At 40.9% G+C, this 22714-nt stretch overlaps 2 protein-coding genes across 9 annotated transcripts in view; both read left to right on the top strand.

Moving 5' to 3' along the window:
* The window catches only part of FGD4 (FYVE, RhoGEF and PH domain containing 4), a 37173-nt gene extending 30886 nt beyond the window's left edge, over nt 1–6287 (top strand). For both annotated transcript variants that reach the window (XM_068401048.1, XM_068401049.1), the window contains one exon: nt 136–6287. In XM_068401048.1, coding sequence (XP_068257149.1) covers nt 136–393 — 258 coding nt within the window. In that variant the 3' untranslated portion in view covers nt 394–6287. The remainder of the gene's footprint in view (nt 1–135) is intronic.
* Nucleotides 6288–18879: 12592 nt separating this feature from the next.
* DNM1L (dynamin 1 like) overlaps nt 18880–22714 on the top strand; it is a 46309-nt gene continuing 42474 nt past the window's right edge. For all 7 annotated transcript variants that reach the window (XM_068401799.1, XM_068401797.1, XM_068401798.1 and 4 more), the window contains exon 1: nt 18880–19104. In XM_068401799.1, the coding sequence (XP_068257900.1) occupies nt 19003–19104 (102 nt within the window). In that variant the 5' untranslated portion in view covers nt 18880–19002. The remainder of the gene's footprint in view (nt 19105–22714) is intronic.

Here is a 22714-nt window from a genome sequence, read left to right as displayed (position 1 = left end):
TGACATCTGAGGAAGAGAAGTCAAATAGCTTAGGAATGGAGGAGAGACCCAAGTGTTTTTATCAACCTGTATAGTAAACGAGAGAGGACGGGCAGATTAGTTGTCTGTTCTTAATCTGGAACTTCTTCTTCTTAGGATGTTAAAGCTCTGGCTACAATTCCACTTCTGGGCTATACAGTAGATGACACTCCAAGAAGTGCTGACCTCCCACACAGCTTCAAACTGACCCAGTCTAAGTCTGTGCACAGCTTTGCTGCGGACAATGAGGAACTAAAACAGAAGTGGCTGAAAGTTATCCATTTAGCTGTCAAAGGTGAGACGCCAGAATGTCAAAATGAACTTCAAGAGAATTTAGAAGAGCAAACTGAATCTTCTAAAACATCTGAATGCTGAAGCTCAAGAACATGTGGTATTTTTAAAAGATTTCAATTGAATTTGTGGTTAACCTTTCTGTTAACCTTTCTTTGCTCAATCAAGGAAAAAAAAAGAAGAAACTTCTTACTACCGTACACATCTTAGCACTTTATGTTTGGGAAAAATTCTGGTCTTTTTAGGGATCTTTTTCTTATATTTATGTTCTGTCAATAGAAGTGATGTACAGGTCCATTTCAGAGACTTTTTAAAAAAATGTGAATGCTATTAAAAATACTAACTTTACTGTACTAGTTGTTTGTCATGATGCAAATTTTTTGAAAATCCAGTTGCTCTTTGGTTAATGTTTGCTACCTTCATTAAGAATGCAAATATTGAAGCTTCCTACTTACATGTTAGGACTTGCAACAGGATAAAAGATATACCTCCACATTGCCAAAATACATCTGTAGTTAAATATGCAGGGACAGTTTGGTTTAATGTATGTAGTTTATAGATTGAATTCCACAGATCTGTACCTACGTTGTATTCACTTGTGTCTTTTTAATTAATGCAAATTGCTTTCACAGGTATATTGGCTTTTAAAGTTTCAATTTATCAAGGAAACAATCTAATGATTTTCAATCTAGAAATGTATACCTAAAATATGAGAAAACAATATATAATATATGTACAGTATTAAAAATGTACAATACTTGATTTTTGCTTTGATTTCATGATACTGGGTTCCTATTAGTGAATAACTTATTTAAAAAGCATGTTTTCTATTTGAAATTAAACACAGTCCTAAATTAACAAATACTGTTCAGTGATTTGTTTTAATAGCTGACACTTAATGATATTGATATTTTTATGCATTAAAAAAACAGCAGTAATGTAAGTGGCATGCAATGGGCAAATAAGTTCCAGCTGTGTTTAAAAGAGTAGTCGCAAATAAGTTCCAGTTGTGTTCAAAAGAGTAGTCGCTTTTCTTCAGTGTCCTATCACTGTTATCTTTTAAGAGTGCAGTAGTTCATTACTGAAATGCAGTATGTGGTTTGAGAAAAGCAACAGATTCTAGTAACCTTCTGGGAACATGTATTTTTGCTATTATGGTTATTGGAACAAAGGAGCATTTTGAACTGAAATATATAAATTTTTGAAGAAGATTAGATACTGTAACACTTACTTATGGCAACAATCTTCAAGGATTATTGTTGTAAAGTGGAGCCTGCTTTCTATGAATTTAATATGGAGTCTGGGCCTGCAAATCTCTAGTTGCATTATCTGACTTTATTTGCATTCTGCTTGTGGGAATAAGGACTACTTGGTTTTACAGTGTTAAGTCCCTTATGAACTTCCGTTCATATTAGGGTTTTTATACATAGAGCAAATGACCTCCCTAAAATTTTTACTGTAACATCCTTGGATGAAATATGACAAATTCAGAAATAGTGATTGACTATCAAGTAGACAATTAAAATCATTACTATCTTTCCTTTCTCACCCGTCAAAGGAAGGAAAATATATAACTTCTGCAATCAACTTTTCATAAGAACATTCAGGAATCTTTCTTCTCAATATAATTGCAATCTGTATTTTAAATCATGTCAAGCTGAAGAGCTCAGGTTCAAGTCCAGTTTTGTTAGTAACACAAGGGCAGATTTAAATTGTTCCTTTTTTATAATAAGATTTCCAAAGTATCCACTGAACTCCCACTCACACTTTACTCTTTCTGTGACACTATGGGGAAAAAAATACTTATTTAGAATTTAACAAAGGATTGTTAAAGTAACTTCTGGTTTTAGTGTCAAGCGTACATGAGTACTCCATGTCTGTCATTCTTTGGTAAGAAGAATGTCATGCAACTTCATGTTAGTGGGCTGGATATCGCTCTCACCTGCACAAATCCAAAACCTACCATGGCCTTTAGACATCAAAGCTTTACGCTAATCTTCGTCATTATCAGGACATGGCATTGTAGAGTACTAACTGTACAACTGATTTTGTTCATGTCAGTTCTGAATTCTTCCTTGGGTGCTCCATGTGTCCAGATTATTCTGCATGTAACTCTAGTATTACTTTTATCTGATGTGTAAGCCCTTCTGTAATTCTGAAAGAGATTTTAAGTTATTTCTACTGTCAGCTGCATTTATCTTTATTTATGGGCAGCTCTAGCCTGTTTTGATTCATGTTGGGGAGTACCATCCAGTCTTCGCCTGTGTCTCCCTGGCTAGTAAGTATCATCTTGTGTATACCTTGGTGAGGGATGGGGGAACATTCAGGTAAGCAAGAAGAATTCTCTGTGGCTAACTCTCTTTCATGGTCATCTCCTGAAAGTGGGTATCTTCTAAAAGAGTCTCAAGTGCAATTGTGGGATCTAGAGAGTCATCTTACCACATTCTAATGTATAAAAGCATTGCTTCCCATGTTCGAGTTGTTGAATGTAAGGGGAGAAGTTGCCTTAAAGGAGTCCCCAGATAAGATGGACTGAACTATTCTGAAAATAATATGATGGTATGACTGTAATTGTATAGTACATTCTGTTTTCTGAGCTCTTGCAAACTTAATTCTGAGCCAAGTAGGAAGACCTATTCCAGCTAAATGATTAGGGAAATTATTAGAGGCAGCAATTTCTGGGCTGCCATATTGTTATAGTGGTACTGAGTATCTGACGCTGCTTGAATGATTTCAGAATCTCCCAGACGAAGCCCTGCATTTGGGCATAAACAATTTGAGATGACCTTAGCATTGGGAGTTATTTATTTGGATGTTAGCCTTATGTTTGCTCTCAGCCATTAAAGTTTATATAGCGTGGGATATTTTATTTTCCCTAGTGAAACCTATTTCATGTTCTCATAATCAATTATTTGGTTGGAACTGTTCTCTTCTGAGTCTGAATGTCTGAGCACTCAAATGTATGGTTCTGTGTGTATTTTGTAGGAAAAGTATGTACCACCAATATTAAAAGAGATCAGAAGATGAAGTTGCTTCTAGATTTAACCACCCTAACTGTTTTACTCCATTCCACAGACAAGCCTTCCTTACAGCATCCAAAACTTTAACTTTAAATCGTAAATTATGACCACAGAGGAACAAATTCAAAGTGGTAACTGCTGTGGCTTAAGAATCATGACCAAAGCAGTCAAATTAAAACTATCATTCTAACAAGGTATAGGCTGTTCCCGTTTCAGTTGTTAAATTACTTTTTTTTTTAAAAAAAAGGCAATAAATGTCTTAGCATAAAGCTGTGTGTGTAAGGAGTAAACTATAACTGAACATTCATTCATAATACATGAATGTATGTGAATGGCTCTGCTGAATTATTTAAGCTTTGTGATTCTTGTGTTCAAGAAATGCTTGTTTCTCATTTTAAAAGTGATCAGTCTTCTGTGCAATTTGAAGCAGATCAAAAGTAATTTTGTGTGTTTTTATCTGTGTCCAACTAGAACAATGGCTTCCTTTTATCATTAATATGTTTGGAATGTATTAATATGTTTTTCAAAATGACTTACTATTTTTCCCCTATCATGGAAAAATAGTGTATTATGACATCTGCATGTCTGCACCATTCTTCCAGATCCTCTAAAAATTTTTTCTGGTATAGGGTGCTCCTGCTTGGTTGAAGAGCTGCTGTAAAATCTATAGCATCTAGTACTTTCAAATCCCTTTACACTGAGTAGTTTTGCTTATTCCAAAATGTATTTAATTTTTATGTGCAAAATAGATATTGAGAATACAAAACATTCTGTTTTATTTTGAGTAGAATATTAAACCACTTTAAATGCATGTAATATATAGTGGCACCTTTTTTTATGCAAAACCGTCTCAAAGTGCTTTATAAATCTCAAAGATTCTAAATCCCTTTCATAGCAAAGAGGATTTTTATTCTTCATATTTTTAGATTATGAATGAAGCCAAGGCACTGATTAAATGTAGAATAAATACCACCTGAGTAAATTTTAGATGAGGTTATAGAAGTATGCTCTAAAGAGTTCCAAGTGGAGTTAGGAGGGAAAAAAATAATATATATGTACATATATAAATAAATGGGAAACTGGTGAAAACACTCGACAGGTTCTTTGGTTTTTGTTGCTTTGTTGTTTGTGTTGGTTTGGTTTTTTTTTTAAAACCTACATCACCACATAGCTAGTATAAAAACAGGTCAGCTTTTCATTTCAAGACAAGATTAAATAAAATGAAGAGAGGGTAGTGGTTCCTTATACTGAAGGAAAGGCTTTCAGGAAATAAATGAACATTCCATGTAGAAATAATTCTAAGCAATAAAAAAGGAGCCTTCTCCATAAATCTGTTTAGAGACCTTTAGCTGGCGTAAACTAGCATAGACCTGCGAGAGCTATTATACCTTCAGTGATTTAAATTCATGTAGAATCTGCCTTACATTATATACAGACACTTGTGGAAAATCAAGATTTCACCAGTTTGAGAGCTGCTGACTTACTATGTCTCATCTGGAATCACAGTGCTCAGTTGAACTTCAGATAGGTTTCAGTTGGAGATAACTGATGTAGGGGTAAATGTAAACAGCTGGAAATATATATCCAAAAATGAATGATTGGAGAAGAGAAATAATTTTGTGGCAGAATTGACTATGCTTAAGATAAATCCATTGGTGAAATGGGCATCATTCTTAGTCTGTGATGTACTGTTATTTGAAATCTGAAATGAAATATATGGAGTTACATTTTTTTCCTCCAGTCTGTGGCCCTATTGGTATTACCTAGCTGGTTCTGACCCATGGGAGTGTAGTGAAGTATGTTCCTTGAATAGGAGTTTTAATCTGCTAGTCAGATTGTTTCCTAAATCCTTTTCCTTTATCAGAACATAACATTCACTTAATGATTGTATATGTGTGTATATATACACACATATGTATGCGTGTGTATATGTATATATGTGTATTTATATATTTGAGACTATTGTTCAGATGACCGCCTTTCAAGCAGTATTTTACAATCAAAAAATACACTGTGCTGCATTCAAAATATAATGTATATTGACTGTGTTGAGTGTGCTTTTCAGAAGAAAAAATCGACAGAAGTAGATCTACTTTTGTGGCATTTACTATTTCAGCCTAATTAAAATAAAAAAAAACAACCCAAATGCTAAATTCAGTAAGGCATTCAATCTGCTTCCTTTAAAACCTCATGATTAAATTTCTTCCCAGACTCAACTACGGCATTTTGCTTTCATCCTTCCCTCTTCCTAGCACAAGTGAGTGTAGAATGTGGTTTTTCTCTGCCAAAATCTTCAAGCAGATTTCTTTGAGTAAAACATGTTTTCAGCTACTGCATTAACACCAGCCTGCTTCAGTTTATAGTTCATCCTTGTAGATTCATTAAGTATTTATGGTGAAAACATTCAGAAAAGGAGGGAACTGTATCAAAGCATTTTTGCATGTGCGTGCCCTAGTATTTTTAAGAAAGAAGCCAAATTTGTTGCATATAGGGAACAGTTTGCAATAGAAGTATTGGATTTTTTTATTAGCATGGTCTCTGTTCTGCAGCCCTCAAGGTGGATTAATACATTAATTTTAGTGGGAGCTGGATCAGCTATAATGTTTGACATCAGAATTATAGGCTATACAAGTTAATTCCCCTTCATTATGGAAACATTTCTGGTTTTAACTGAGAAAACACTTTTCTTTAAAATTCTAATATTTGGAAGAGGTGTAAATTTGTTCTGGTTTTGCAATAATGTGAAGAATATTAAAAAGGTGAAATACAAATGCCATTGTAAGTTGTGTAAATGTAAGTGGTCACTTTTATGGTCAAGAAATACATGAATGTAAAAAATGTGCAGATATTGTATATATTTTCTGTAATATATGTATATTTGGTCATAAGGTGGGTGGAGAATTGAAAAAATTAAGCACTTTAATTCCTGTTGAGTACTTAAAAAAAAAAAATTTGTATCCTGTAAAATAAAAGCATAATTAAATAAGTATTGCTGGTTGACTTTTTGTTTTTGTCCACCTACTGTTTACTTTGCTGATGAAATCTTTAAACGGTGTTTCCAGTTGTGTGTGTGACTGAAGGACCTACCAGTTTTGTAACACTGGTATCTAATTTGCTGAAGTGCTGGCTACTCACAAGTACTGCTAAGTTGGTGGAAGATATATTCTGAATATGTAAAGGGCCATATATGATGACATCTTAGCCTGGGAAGAGAAAAGATGCAATCTTTCACAGTTTAGATCCATATTTCTATAATGGGAATAATAATAATAATATTTTCTCATGTGGCCAAGACATTATGAGAGTACTTCATGGGCTTCTACGTTGCCACCCCCATAGAAAAGTGCAGAAAGAAAGGAACGTATTCGGTGTAGCCCCACATCTTTCTTACTAATACTCAAGCACTGCCCTGAACAAGAGGACAAAATGAAACATTGAGCAGCTGGTCAGTGTAATCTTATGTGCACTGAATTAAAGTGGTGCTGCAAAGCAAAAATCAGGTAATTAGTTGGATCATGATCCTAAGCATAGGCAGCTTCGATCCTTTAAATTCATTCACTAGGTAAGCACAAGTTCAGTTTGTGGATGTGCCACTTAAACTGCAGCTACTCCTTTTCTAAGTGTCCTTTAACAGACAGAACCATCTGCAGTTGCCTCCGATTTCCATCATCTGTACACAGTAAACCTGTTTCAATTGTATGTGATTTATTCTTGGTATTCTGCAGGTGGGCACAGTGTTGCAGAAAAGACTGGCCCCAAAATACAGAGAGCAAAATTTTACTGTATTACTTGTTAGTTCCTGTCTGGAAGGAGTTGTGTACAAGAATTTTGTTTAGTTTCTACTTTTTCTTTGCTGACACAGTAAAAGAATCAGTATTTGAAATAAATACTGATGAACCACTGAAAGTAATGCTTCCCTCTCCATTTACATAATGATTTCCAGTAATTTTTCTGATTTTTTTTTTTCCCCCTGTTATTAACTCTGTTCCAAAACCATTATTTTCCTCATTAAATGCAATGCAATCAATGCCTTCTACATGGAGATAAAAATAACAGAATTTACCCTAAAATGTGCTTTAATAAGAAAACACAATTATAACACAATTATAAAATTCAAACTACAGGAAATCCATAATCACAGCTCCTACTTAATTGCTTTATATCAGCCGGTTTAATAAGCACTGATATTTCTACTCAGTAGCAAATGCCCAGGAGCCCATCAAGTACTGGGTTGGTAAGTAACTGGTAGGCGTTGTCTCCTCTGGCTCCCCGTAAGAGCCTGACTAATCATAGAGTGGTTTGGATTGGAAGGGACTTTAAAGATCATCTAGTGCCAACCCCCTGCCATGGGCAGGGACACCTTCCCCTAGACCAGGTTGCTCAGTAAAAACTGTCTCATTACCACAGGATTGTTCTTGGCATTTTGTGAGCCTCCTGACCTGAGAGAAATGGCATGCCAGCCTTTGGTAAACACAATACTTGGAGCTTGTTTGCTGTAAACAAATTGCTCTGGAGGGTCCTGTGGTGTCTCTAATGAATAAGCAGAGGGATCCTTATGATTGTGACTGTTTTGCCTTGGAGTCTCTCCTCTTGCTCCTCTTGGCATACTATTTTATCTTAAAAAGCCCACAGAAGATAGCCTTATTTAAAATATTAGATCCAGATGCAGAAGAAACAAGCTCAATTCCTCCTGAATGCCAGCAAGTTTGCTGTTTGTTGCTTCCTACCTTCTTGGTTGGGGTAAGGTTTTTTTCTTTTCCTTTCTAGTTATATTGCCTCAGCTGAACGCTAAGCGTGCATTTTGTTTTCCAAGAAAAAGTTATTTTCTTGATAGCAGACAGGAGGTTATTGCCTTTATTCCCAAAACCCTGGTCCTTTAAAGTAAAAAATCTTCGCCTTAAAATTGAACTGCAAACCATTCCTTATGCAAGCATCAATTATTTCATATTTTCTTTCAAATTCATTGTTATTGATTGGCATTGCTTTAAGAATACACCTGGCAGACTCCATGAGAAATTTCCCCAGTGGGTATTTCCACATTTAAAATCACTTTTCAAGATCCATTAGGCAATATGTGATCCACGAGATCGCTTGACTTAAATTAACAAAAATTCTAGGGAAGAAAGCCTTGGGTTTCACACTACCACGTGTTGATTCCTCTGTCTGTTCAGCAGCACATGATAAACAAAAGAAAAATACTTTTATGAAAAATGATATAATTAAAGCATCTACAATGATGTGGGGAAATACCAAGCGAAAATTTCCAAATTTTCTATGCTAGACTGCATAATGAGAGTGAGAAACAGCTTATTTCTAACATCCATCCTTTGACTAATGAAGTCCTGTAATGGATGTTGAGGCTGATTGGTGGTGAGCCCTTCAAAACGCATGAGGAAAACAGAAATCTGCTGTTTAGAAGTTAAGAGGTTACCGACTTAGTACTACGCACTTGAACTTCGTATCACCAATCAATGCTCAGCAGACAAATTCAGTAACGCACCTCCACTGGAGAGGAAACTAACTGCTCATCTGGGATACATCTAACTGCCCCCTTGCCACTGGAGTGGCGAAAATCATTCACTGAAGCAACTGTTACTATTGTGTTTGGTATTCCAAGAAGTCTGACCCCCCCTGCAGCTGAGGGAGGAGGCGGGGAGCACTGTTGTACAGCAGTTCAGAATGATACAGAGATTATTTTCATCTCCAGCCAAAGCTTTTACCTCTATTGGCCTTGTCATAAACGCTGATGTCTTACAAACACTTACCAGAGCGCTCGGGCTTTGTTACTGATTGATGAACTTTGACTGCTGTGTTTGCCCTGTGGCTCTTACCCTCTGTGCCCTGCCCCTTCCTTAACTTGAAACCTGCTTTCAGTTCTGCAAGCTTATTTTATGAGAGGTTGTGTGACACCCCAAATATTCAATGAATCTAGATAAATAACTTCCTTGTGGATAGAGTGAGAGAATATAAGGGACTCTTAGTTGTTTAGTTTGACGTTTTGCCCACCAAAGTTACATCCCTGTCCCGGGATTATTTGTTTTTGTTAGAGACAGGGTCTCAGCACAGGTAACACATAACTTGGGGATTCCCATCAATCAGCACTGTGACCTTCTTACACCCAGCTGAGGTGTGTAGGAGAGCTCGCTTTGCAAATGCAGCAGAATCCCTGGACTATGGATTTGAAACCTCTGATTTCTATTTCTTCTGGAAAAAGAGCAAAGTTTAGAATCAGTCAGCTTGGGACATCTGTGTAGACCATCCAAAGGAAGGGTCATTTCATCAAGGGATTTCAGGAATTTATTTATCTCAGCTTCTAATGGTGTTTGCTGTGCAGCTATCTGGTATAAGTGCTAAGAGAAAGTGTTATAGTTACAGCTGTGATGAGGTTGCTCTGGAAAAACACCATTCAATTTGGCTTCACATAAAAAACAGGCTCTGCCAGACCCATATAATCGCTGTATTGCATGGTTCCAAAAGGTGATGTTACCAAGGAATGATTTACAGAAGGATTTTGCTAGTACTGTTTGTGCAGTACAAAGTAGTATGACTATGTATGCAGCACAAATGTTATGTTACATACTTGATACTTTGCAGTATGGTAATCAAATATTTCTTTCTCTAGACAAATACGATGGCAAGGAAATATGCTTTACTGAGGTGTTAGGTTGTGGTCTCCTTGTCTGGCATAAATTAAATGGCAAATGACTTGTCCACTACTGTCAGTATGTCAATATAAAGAGACTCCAGCTGTCTGAGCCAAAATGGAAGCAGATGATGGTGCAAAACTACAAAGAAATTAAAATCATGGAGATAAAAGACTGGAAATTTTGTTCTCTTAACTTCAAACATAAAACCAAGGTGGCTTACAATGAAATTAGAAGATGACAAATTTAAAACTGACACCAAATTGATTTTTTGCACTATGCATAATTAGATCATGAAATTTACTGTCACAGGATGTCATTGGAGCCATGAATTCAGTGTGATGGGGAAAAAAAAAAACACTATTCCATGGAAAATAAAGCAATCTAGTTTCCAGTAACATAAAACAGAAGAAATATTGAACTGTCTATTTCAGATCTTACAGCAATATCAAAATTATTTAATACACAGTTTTGGAATCAGAAGATCTTATTACTGCATTTTTATATTTTCCCCAGAAGGCTGATGCTGGATGGTCTTAGAGATGAGATTCTGAGGTAGATTGATATCAGGTCAGACTCAGTGTGGCAGTTCCTGTTTCCTCATGTCAATTAACTTTTAGTAAATAACCAGTCTGACTACTACTGCCTTTTATCAGAGCTTTGAGTTTCTTGCTCCATATAATATGAGTCTGCAATGGAAAGTCAGAGTTAAAGCTACAGATGACCATTGCTTGTTAAAATGTTTATTGCTTTGGCACAGTCCTCAACTGGGCTGAGGTAAGTGCTGGATTTCGTAAGTTGGCGCAGGACACGACACTTCATAGCAGAGGCATTTTCAGCTCCCCCTTTTTAGCCAGAAATGTACAATGTGCTAAACTTTGCATTCTGACATTTCCTCATCTTATATCTTCTTTAGGCCCTTCTTCCTGCTTTCATTCATTAATTCACTTCTTCCATCTGAGCTGTGCTTCTCCATTTGGGTACCTGCCCTTGATAGGCCTTTCGACATCTCTGCTGCGCAGGCTGGGTTATCTCAACTCGGTTCAGCAACTGATATTTTCTCTGTGTGCTTCTTGAACTATTATACTGGTAAAATTCTAAGAATAGCCATACTGGGATAGACTAAAGGGCAAGCACACACAGCGCTTCTGCATGATACTCTCCCAGCTTCCAACCATTGTCGGCTGAGAAATGTCCAGAGCTAGATTTGATTCCTGCATAGCTGTTTATTTACATGCAACACATTTCTCTTCCTTAAACTTGGCCAAACACCATCTAAATCCATTTAAACTTTTACTGTCTACAACGTCCTTTGGCAAGGAGCTCAACAACCCACCCATGAGGGACTACTGTCTGTGTTTTGTTCTGACCTGGCTCCTTCCAGTTTCATTAGACACTCCCAAAACACTTGTATTGGAAGGGAAAGTAAACAAAACTGGTGCTCTTCGACCAAATCCAGGCTGCTAATGATTACAGAGACCTCCAATCCTCCCCACCCCTTGCCATTTCTTTTGTAGAGTGAAGACTCCTAGTTTACTTAGTTGGTCTTGATATAGAAGCTGTTCCACAGCTTTCATCACCTTTGTTGTCCCTCTCTGACCCTTTTCCAGTTCTACATTCTTTCTGAGATGTCCCACTTCTGGTCTAAATTAAAATAGAAACCAGGTTGTACTTGCTCCATTTCACAGCTGGTGTCCATGAGGTCACACGGCAAAATGAAAGTGGCAGGAGAAGAGACTTACATGGGGAATTAAGCTGGTGCTATCTATCTACTTCAGGTGCCAGCAGCTTCTATTCCTGTGCAACAGGGATGCTTTTACTTTTTTTTCTTCTTTCTTTCCTTTTCTTTTCCTGCTAGGGACTCAAGGAAGGAGAGGAGAGGAGGCTCCATGCTAGACAGGGAACAGCAAACCTTTTAGAAAGAGTATTTGCTGTGTCAGGTGTACAATGCAGGGAACGTTTGCTATTATCCTGGAAGCAGAAGAGGAAGATGCCAAATGGTATCCTGGTATTAATGATCTCTGAGGGCAATCGGCTCCAGTACACTGAAAGCTAATGGGTGAAGCTGCTGGATAATCATGCCTGTATGGCTACGACAAGACCCCTTCAGCAGCAGGTCATTCAGGACCTTCATCACAAAATTTTACATGCGTTAACTGTTTCTCTCTCTGCTGAATACACTAATTTTTGAGTGTTTCAATTTACTTAGCGATCTTTATGCTTTATCACAAAATATTAGTTCCTCTGACAAGCAGTGTGAAATTTCCTGGCTAAGAATGAGAAACTCTGTTGTAAAGATACATAGAGAAGAATGTATTTCCTTGCATGTTCTTTCCTTCAACATTTGAGGGCTTCAAGACATGAAGACAGGAAAAGACTAATTTGTATAGAACAAGAATATAAATTCTAATGCCATCCAGGACCTGAAATTTTCAGAAGCATTTTTACGCTGTTGGCTTACAAGAAAGGACAAAGCCAGAATTCAACTCAGTGCTAGCATATTCATAATTTATCTTGGAGAAAATGCACTAAAGGGAAAGACATTTAAAGATCAGACAGCTTATTTGTTGTGATCTTGCATCACAAATCATCCTCTGGTTTCATGCTCTCTTTTTGTATAATGCAGTTGTGTACTAGATCTCATTCAGTTTCCTGCTTCCCAAGTCCTGACAGACCTACTATTATGCACCTGAGTGTCACGGTTTAAAGCTGGGCCAGCTATCAACCAGGTGGCAGATGCTCTCTGTTAACCCTCTCCCCCCATCTAAGGGAAAGGGAAAAGGGAGAGAGACTTATGGGTTGGAAATTTAAAACAGTTTTAATGAACTGTAATAATGAAAAAGAGTATAATAACAATAATAATAGAAATAATCAAATGTATACAAATATATACAAAACCAAGACTGAGAGCTTGGAAATCCTCCTCAGGCAGAGTTGCTCCCCTCAGCACGGGCAGAGGGGAAAATGCAATAGCTCCCCCCAGCACAGGCAGAGGGGAAAATGCAGTAGCTCTCCTGCCATCACACCTGCAGGCTTTTAACTGCAGAATTGGCAAAGCTGGTACCAATCAGTGGGAGACAGGAGGGCCCCTCCCTCCTGGGCCCCACCTCCAGGAGGCAGTGGGTTAGTGATAAATAGGAAAGTGAGAATGACGTGTATGGGATGGAATACCTCCTTGGTCAATCTTGGGTCACCTGCCCTGTCTGCTCCTCCCTGCAGCTGCGACCCCCCTTCGGCTCTTCACTCGTAAGCAGTGAGGAATTTAGCAGTGACCTTGGTTTCTTTAAGACTAATTGGCCTGGTTTGGGCCAAACCAGGACATTCCACCCCTTATTCCATACCATTCACGTCATACTCAGATCACCACTACCTTTTCATTTTCAAATATATATACACATATCACTAGTTTATGATTCATCTCTATACAAAAAGTTCATTAAGTTCATTTGGTTCAGGATTGTGGGTTTCCATCTGGCTAGCAGTCTCTCAGCAGTCTCTCTGGCTAGCAGTCTCTCTTTTGTCATGGTTCGTGCCCACGGGTTGCAGGTTAAAGATGTCAGTCTCGAGGAGGTTATTGGATGCCACTTGATGAAGCTAGCTCCGGTCTCATCACCACTGTCTTAACCTGAAAGACACTTATGCAGTAACAACATACAGTTCAGAATTAAGTACTCTCACCCAGAATCAGATCACCTTCAGGGACACATCGGACTTCACCATCTTGCAACATCACCCACCAAGTACATCCAGGTCCTTGAGCAAAAGCAATCCCACGAATGGGTTTACCTTTGCCCGTTACAGGAAGAATCCAGACAGTTTTTCCCAATAGATTCCTTTCATGCACCACAGGGACTTTATCTCCTTCTACTGTATGTAGAAGGTCTGACTGAGCAGGGCCAGCTCGATTGATAGATCCCCTGGTGTTAACTAACCAGGTAGCTTGTGCCAAATGCTTATCCCAGTTTTTAAAGGTTCCACCCCCCATTGCTTTCAGGGTAGTTTTTAACAGCCCATTATACCGTTCAATTTTCCCAGAGGCTGGTGCATGATAGGGGATGTGATATACCCATTCAATGCCATGCTCTTTGGCCCAGTTGTCTATGAGACTGTTTTTGAAATGAGTCCCATTGTCCGACTCAATTCTCTCTGGCGTGCCGTGTCGCCACAAGATTTGCTTTTCAAGGCCCAGGATAGTGTTCCGGGCAGTGGCATGGGGCACAGAGTATGTTTCCAACCATCCGGTGGTCGCCTCCACCATGGTAAGCACATAGCGTTTACCCTGGCGGGTTTGAGAGAGTGTGATATAGTCAATTTGCCAGGCCTCCCCATATTTATATTTCAACCACCGCCCCCCATACCACAAAGGTTTTAACCGTTTGGCTTGCTTAATTGCGGCGCATGTTTCACAATCATGGATAACCTGTGCAATAGAGTCCATGGTTAAGTCCACCCCTCGGTCACGAGCCCATCTGTATGTTGCATCTCTCCCTTGATGACCTGAAGTGTCATGAGTCCACCGAGCTAAAAATAGTTCACCTTGTCCTTCTGTGGCTTCTGCGACTTGTCGTATGCGACTCCATACAGCAGCTTTCCACTTCCGATGCTTTCCTACAAGACGGCAGGATCCATCGGTGAACAGGGCATACTGCTTCTCATCCTCTGGTAATTCATTATATGGTGGGGCTTCTTCAGCATGTGTCACCTCAATTAAGGAATGGATTCGTGCTGCTCACAGGGACTGGACCTTCATTTCTCCTATTCACACTTGGGGAAAAGTGATTTGAGGCCCATCTACCCTGACTGGGGTCCTGCTCACTGGTAACTGGAGCAGCCATCCTCCTAGAAAAATTCTCTCTGGTATTTCTTTTAGCTTGCAACTCACGTACTCATGCCTGTAGGGTACTGGTAGGTTGTCCATGCCATCTGCTCATGTCCTCCCCATAACCACGCAGGGCAAACCACAGGATACCTCGTGATGTGTTCCGTTTCCTTTGAGCTGGTCCTGTAGGAGAACGTTTTCTCTTAACAGCTGCAACGCGTGCCTGTGTAGGTAGAGAGTCAAGTTTATTCTCGATCCTGGACAGTTTGTCTGACAGTTGTTTAAATGAGTCCTTGTTCTCCTTAGTCAGTTTTTCCACAGCCGAGACACGGGCCTGCAGTGGGGAAGAAATACTATCTTCATACTGTCGCATACAGTTAGCCATTTCGCCCACACTAGGTCGTGCCATAGCATCTTCTCCCCATACTAATATTGACAATGTATGGGTATATGTCGGTGGAGCATTCTTCACAACCTTCCGGAACATGGATCGGTTGCATTCCACTTCATCAGGATCTACAATGTCCCGTGGGCGTCTATAAATGATCTCTTGCACAGCTAGTTCTCTAAGGTAGTTAATACCTTTTTCTATAGTGGTCCATTTGCTTAGGTGGCTCATAACATCATCTTTATAGGGATACCTGCTCTTTACAGCTGACAAGAGTCGCCTCCAGAGACTGATAGTGTTTGACTTTCTTGCGAGCGCCTTATCAATACCACCATCTCTGGACAGGGATCCCAACTGTCTGGCTTCTCTGCCATCTAATTGCATGCTGTCTGCCCCATTATCCCAGCATTGGAGCAGCCAGGTAATAATAGGTTCACCGTCATAACGGCTGAAGTCTTTCCTTGTATTTCTCAGGTCCTTCAGGGATAAAGAGTGGTAGGTTGTCTCTACGTCCGAGTCCTCCTCTTGTGATAGTTCTGCTTTAGAAGGACCTTTCTTCTGTGATGGGTCTGCTTTAAAAGGACGATTGAGGAAACCCCCATCTGTGTCAGGCCCTAACTCTGCCTGAGAAGGGCCCTCACCTGGGTCATATGATGGCTCTGCCTTAGAAGGCTCTGAGTCATCATCCTTCTTTTCACGAGCTGATTTCTTTTGGTATTTCTTCCTGGTTACAGGAGCAATTGGTACAGATTCGATAGATGCTGGGGTCTGAGTAGATGCAGTGGCTGTCGTGGGAGTGCTGAGAGTCTGAGTAGCTGCAGTGGCCATCTTGGGGGGTGTAGCAGCTGTGGTACAGGCTGCCAAGGTTTCAGTGGGTTTAGTGGCTGTAGCGGCAGTACACACTGTAGGATCTGAGGTGGCTGCATAACACCTACAACTGTCCCTGCACCGATATTTAATCTTATCCCACATCAGAAACACATTCAGGACAACCAAAAATAAAAACATGCCACCTAGACAGCACCATCCTAATTTCACAAAATCTAGAGGAATCAGCTTGGCAGAAAAGGAGAAGGTACTATTTCCTGAAGTAAAACTGGAAGTGTAATCATTAACAGAATCAGCTAAAGGACGCCTGGAGCGTGCAGATGAAGTCGCTGCTACTGATTCGCGATTAAAGCTGCCCATCATTGTGTCATAGAGATAAGAGATCGGAATAGTAACTGCCCAGTTTATCACAGCTTAAATCAGTATCAAACCCCATACCAAAACAATACATTTCGACCAGCGCCCACTGCTAAACTGCATGTAAACATTCATAAGAAGCAAACAATAACACAGTGCCCACGGCAGGTAAGGCATCATTGCAACACTCAATTGTGAAAGAAACTCCATAAAAAGACGAGATAACACAGTATTCAAAAATGACATCAGCATCTTCACTATCTGTTTTAATTTCCAACCCCTCATAAATCTCAAAGGAAGAAATCTGATACTCTCTCAGCTGAGCTCTCCAGGTCTCCTCCCCCCAGAGCCAGAATTCAATTTATCAGAGCAACCTGTTGGAGCTTCTCTCGTGCCCCACGTTGGGCACCAATAAATCTGTCACGGTTTAAAGCTGGGCTGGCTATTAAACCTGTGGCAGATGCTCTCTGTTAACCCTCCCCCCCGCTAAGGGAAAGGGAAAAGGGAGAGAGACTTATGGGTTGGAAAGTTAAAACAGTTTTAATAAACTGTAATAATGAAAAAGAGTATAATAACAATAATAATAGAAATAATCAAATGTATACAAAACCAAGACTGAGAGCTTGGAAATCCTCCTCAGGCAGAGTTGCTCCCCTCAGCACGGGCAGAGGGGAAAATGCAATAGCTCCCCCCAGCACGGGCAGAGGGGAAAATGCAGTAGCTCTCCTGCCATCACACCTGCAGGCTTTTAACTGCAGAATTGGCAAAGCTGGTACCAATCAGTGGGAGACAGGAGGGCCCCTCCCTCCTGGGCCCCACCTCCAGGAGGCAGTGGGTTAGTGATAAATAGGAAAGTGAGAATGACGTGTATGGGATGGAATACCTCCTTGGTCAATCTTGGGTCACCTGCCCTGTCTGCTCCTCCCTGCAGGTGCGACCCCCCTTCGGCTCTTCACTCGTAAGCAGTGAGGAATTTAGCAGTGACCTTGGTTTCTTTAAGACTAATTGGCCTGGTTTGGGCCAAACCAGGACACTGAGTTAGAAAATTTCAGATGCTGAGTTTAGCTGAGAGACTCACAGCAAAAACAAAAATATCCACAAAAAAGCAAACAGAATAAATATAGCCATTTTAAATATGTCTCTTGTAATTCTCAATATGTGAATAGAAGTGGGAGCATATTCTTTTTGCCGCACAGTTTGCAGGACCAGATCTTCTCCGGTTGTTTTCTCCCCTGTGAAGAGACCTCCATAACACTTCCTCCCTGCCCCAAGAAGTTTTATTTTCCTGCTCTGTTGGCTCGGTGAGACCAGATGCTGACAAGGTCTAGCAACTTGCAATTCAGCACCCTTCCTTGAGGTCTTCAGGCAGCAGCGCCTCCACACCTGGTGAAGCAGCAGCGAGGGCACTGGGGGCACATGCTTGGTTGTTCCCCGCTTTTCAAGGGTTTTCAAAACACAGCGCCTCGAATAAACATGGCCACTCCGTGCTGCTTGCTGAGAACTACCTCCAGCAGCCACCCTGGGCCGTCATGAGGCCTGCCTCCCCCACACGGGCTGCCTGCGGTGCCTCAACTCACAGGCCACGCTGCTACTGGTGATCCCGGGAGGGGATCAGCTTTATCGGTACCAAAAGATAGAGTAAAACCTGGGGATGGCTTGTAATACAAGACCGTAGCTACTACGCTGTCTGATCTTCAAACACCTTCGGCTCCTGGGCGGTGATAGAAAAATCGGAAATCTCCAAACGCTGTTGCTTTCTAACTTTCCTCACCAAAGTGGGAAGCTAAGTGCAGCCTGGTAGAGTCTGAAAGAAAACTCAATAACACCAGAGTGTTATTAAGCAGGCATTCTTTATTGCAGCGCTGGGCAGCACTGGGGATTATCCACCATGAGTGCACTGCTGATTTGGCAGTTTTTCAGAGACTATATACCATAAAGTTACACATAGTCATAGGATTTCTGAGAACTCATTTACATAACCATGAGATATGCAAATGTCCGCTCTGCATGCACAGTCATCTTCCCTGGTGGTTGTCAGGGGTCTTCAGATGAAGGCTGGTAGTCTTCCTCACTGTGTTCGCTGACTGACCCCTGCTTCTGCGCAAACTCGGTCTAGGGATCACGTAGGCCATGTCCTTCGAGGCAGCTGTTGCAACTCCCTTGTCTTTAGGTTGCCGTGCCTCTCCTTTCCCAACGCCCAATTGTCTGAAGTGAGATATAGTCATCTAAATTAAAAGGCTCCCCTTTGTTTATTTATATAACTAGGTTAGTCGAGTGTCTAAGGTATTTACAACACCCTCCTTGTTCTTGGGGCCCCAACCGTTTCAGCGGGAGGGGGCCGCGTCCTGTCACACGGCGGCGGCTCACAGACCCCACCGCCCGCTGCCGCCTGGTGCCCGCCCTCCTCAGGGCTTCCCCCCCCGACCCACTACAACTCCCGTGATGCCTGGCGGCGCTCGCGGCGGCGCTGCGCCCGGCGTTGCGCCCGCGCACAGCCTACTGGGGGCCGCGCCGTGCGCGGGGGCCGGCGCCGATGGCGGCAGGCGCAGGGGGCGGCTGACGGGAGCCGCGGTGCCCGTCGCGCCCATTCATCGCCGACCCCCCTTTCCCCCCGGCCGCTCGCTGTCCCCCGCCGCTATGGAGGCGTTGATCCCCGTGATTAACAAGCTGCAAGACGTGTTCAACACGGTGGGGGCCGACATCATCCAGCTGCCGCAGATCGTGGTGGTGGGCACGCAGGTGAGGCGGGGCGGGGCGAGGCGAGGCCAAGCCGGGGTGAGGGCGCGGGCGGCGCGGGCCCTTACCGCCCTGAGGGCAAAGTCAAGGCGTCCATCGCGCCTCCCGTACTGCTGACCCGCGGCCGCCTCCGCCAAGGGCACGGGGGGACGCGGGGAGCCGAGAGTGGCCGCCCTCGGCCTCCCGCTTCCCCCCCATTCCCTCCCCGGTCTCCTTTGCCTCCCCACCATGGGAGTGTCTCTTCCACCGCCCTCCCTCGCCTTCGCGCTTCTCGGTAGCGGTTTGAACGACCGAGGAGCTCTCGAGGGCTGCCGGGAGGGCCTGCTCCACCTCTCCCGTGACCCCACGTCGGCCCCCCACACCGGCCTGGGGGTCCTGGAGGGCCCGTTGCCGGCCCTGTGCTTCAGCGTGACCGCCGTGGCTAGTCGGTGGCTTCCCTCCTCTGACGGCCGCCGTGAAGTGGGGGCTGAATGAAAGGGATGTGGTAGCGGGAACGGCATCTTGCAGGCGTGGATCGTTTCCCTTGCTGCGAGTTCTTCTGCCATTTGGACCTCTTTGTCTTAGCTGATGATGGAGAACGGAGGTGAGCGGCGAGGCCAGCCTTTGTCGGCGGTAACAGTTAACAGCCTGTGCGTCTCAGCCCGATAATGCTGCCGCTGGGCTCGAAGATAGGTCAGGCCCTTTCAGATCTATTCAGATCTATTCAAATTGGATGCCGTTCTTCAGCAAAACTCCTGGCAGCAGAACATGCATGACCAGAACTGCAGCAGTCATAAGGGAATTGAAAAAGAAACAATGTTAAACACAGATAAAACTTGAAGTTAATGAATCTCTCTTTTTGTTTCTGTGAAACTAACAGAGTTTATTGAATGTGTGATATTACTTGACAATAGCATGCCTATCTAGGACAGTAATACCAACTACTCTGCAGTTAGGGGTTTCATTATATGACTTAAAACACATGAGCTGTATGTTTAAAGCTTGCACATTGCTGAAGCATGGAATAGGTTTGCTCAAAGCCAGCTACAGTGTCAAACTGGTTGGGAGGCAACCAGCTGTCATTCTGTTTTACCAATATAAATCAGACAGATCCATTGACTTTACGTCAGCCACTTTATAAAATAGATCTAAAATACTTGAATTGGGTGGCAGAGACTTTGCACTGGTAAGCTATAATAGGTACTTGCTATTTTTGTAGCTGACAGGAGTCCATCACTTTATGAAAACATTTAATCTCCTTTATATTAAAAATCATACAAGCAAGCTGTTTTTTTGTTTGGGGTTTTTTGTTTTGTTTGTTTGTTTTACTTTAGTTCGGCAACAGAAAGTGCAAGGCAGAGATGTGGCATTTTTCTATGTAGAATTAATAAAGTATTTTTTCTGTTTCACTTTATGAAATGCATTGAAACAGCATTTTTTTAAAATTATCATCCTTTTGAACAGCTTTGTCCTAATTAACTTCTCGCAAGTGTGTACAGTAGATACTGAGAGTTAAGACAGTATTGACATGCATTTGACTTCAGCAGTCTACCCATCAGTATTGTCCATTCAGTGCTGTATTCAGTATATTCATAAAAATCCTTGAATTAGTCTGATATTTCTTAAGATGCCAAAACAAAGTCCTTTATAGACTCCAGGAAAATATACAGCAAAATGTCTAGCAAGCTGTATCTTGTTTTTTTTTGTTTTGTTTTTAGTCAGAGTTATTGAAAGAAATAATTGTCTTTACTGACATGGTAATTCTGTAGATGGTTATTTTATGCAGTTAGTCTTAAAAATAATTTAAATAAAATTTTATTGTTTTATTCATTTGAAGTTTGTTTATTGTAGACCAGATTTCTGGAGGTATCTCAAATATGGCCTTGGAGCTGATAGTTTTGCTGCTGGTAGCTTGCTTCTGTGGTTTTTAGAAATGTGCCTTGAAACAGTCTTGTTTCTTGAGTTATTTTTGGTTGAGTGCTATGTGGCCTTTAAGTTTGTTCCCACAGTTGTTTTGTTTGTGGCCTACTGGCATATGCGATCTTTGCTTTTTCTTCTTCGAATAATATTCAGAAACAATTTTGAATTTTGCACCTCCATTTTTCTTTGTAGGAAACAAATCCTACCAGTTAAGATTTCTGTAACTCTCTGCTAATTGATTTATGCTTTTTTTTCCTTCCAGTTTGTCTGTTGCTTTTCTTAAATGACCTTTTTACATATTCAGCAAGGAGAAGGAAAAGGCTTTTTAAAGTAGTTTTTGCTGTTTATTTTTCTCGCCTGTCTTCTGTATCTGTTCTCTACCCTTTTATTGTTTTGTGCTTGTGTCTTTCTTCAGTTCTCATTTATTTCTACTTCTGTGCCTCCAGTTTATTCTTTTCTAGAGTATGTAGAACTAGGAACTGCTTATAATCCTTAATTTAGCTTTCAATGTTTTCTGTTTCCCATGTCCCCTTTGCCCCGTCCTCTGTTGTTTTGGGATTCATTTCCTACCGTCCTTGTGTTCTGAGCAATTGAAGTGTCTTCATTTTTCCTCTTTCTAGGTGGGTTTTGGTACTAACTACAAAATATTTCTCAGTAGATTCTACACATTTAGATGGCCTCTCACATTTCTTCCAGTGGTGTTCCTGTGGCTCAGTCATATGAGAATTCCTTCTCATTCTCCACATAAATACTGTTTAAGTTATTTCTGTACCCTAGTACAGGGTCTCTTAAGAAAACTGAAGACTCTGCTGCTGATAGAACACAGAGGACACCCTCAGACTGCCAACTCTTCATCACTATTTCAGGGTTTTTTTGCCGTTCCCAGATAGGTGTTCTATTTTTTCCCCGATTCAGATTATAGTTCCATTTTTAGAACTGGATTACTGAAGTGCAAAAAAAATGTCCAGGCTGGGAATACTATATAAACAATATTTGTTCAATAATATTGTAATACCCAGCCTTCTGGTGTGTTTTGTACAAATGCTTTGTGATCCGTGCTTGTAAGCGATAACAAGGTGGTATTGAAGTGCCTCGACCAAACACGTTAAAACTATAACAAAAGGAGGCAAGGGGAAGAAAAGAAGTTTGGTTAGTTACAGCCTTTTGTGTGTTAAGGGCACATAGATGCTATCACAAAAATGAATTGTCTACACTACAAAAGTGGGCATGAGTTTTAGAATAAATTTAAAAAAACCAAACAAACAACAAAATCTCTGCCTGGAGATGTGTGAAAATGAACTGCCTTTATTTTTTTCAGGTCATTGATTCTTGGAATCTTTTGGGTTTTTAGAAGTCATTGACCTAGTCATATACAAACTTTAGTGTCAGTTTTGTAGCAAAGTTCTTCCAGTACTGACATTATAAAATCAAGTTGTGGGCTTTATTTGCACTTGGTAGTGTTGATTCTAGTAGAGACATCATGGTGAAATTGATCTAGCAACTAATGAAATTCACAGTGAGATTTTTAAATGACCTTTCAGGTGTACGTTTATACAGTATTTTTGCTCAGTCGTCAGTTAATGCTATTTTGGGACTTTAAATGGGGAGATGTAGTTTACAATATTTAACATTGTTCTGTTGGGTGTTTCCATCTGAAAGAGCTGTTTTGTCAGCCTCTGTGATTGGCTCACAGATAAGCCTTACGTTTATTTCT

Source organism: Nyctibius grandis, chromosome 5 (assembly GCF_013368605.1).
Source record: "Nyctibius grandis isolate bNycGra1 chromosome 5, bNycGra1.pri, whole genome shotgun sequence".
NCBI classification, from domain to species: domain Eukaryota; kingdom Metazoa; phylum Chordata; class Aves; order Nyctibiiformes; family Nyctibiidae; genus Nyctibius; species Nyctibius grandis.
Note: the sequence above shows the minus strand (reverse complement) of the source record. Positions and strands in the feature narration are given on the sequence as shown.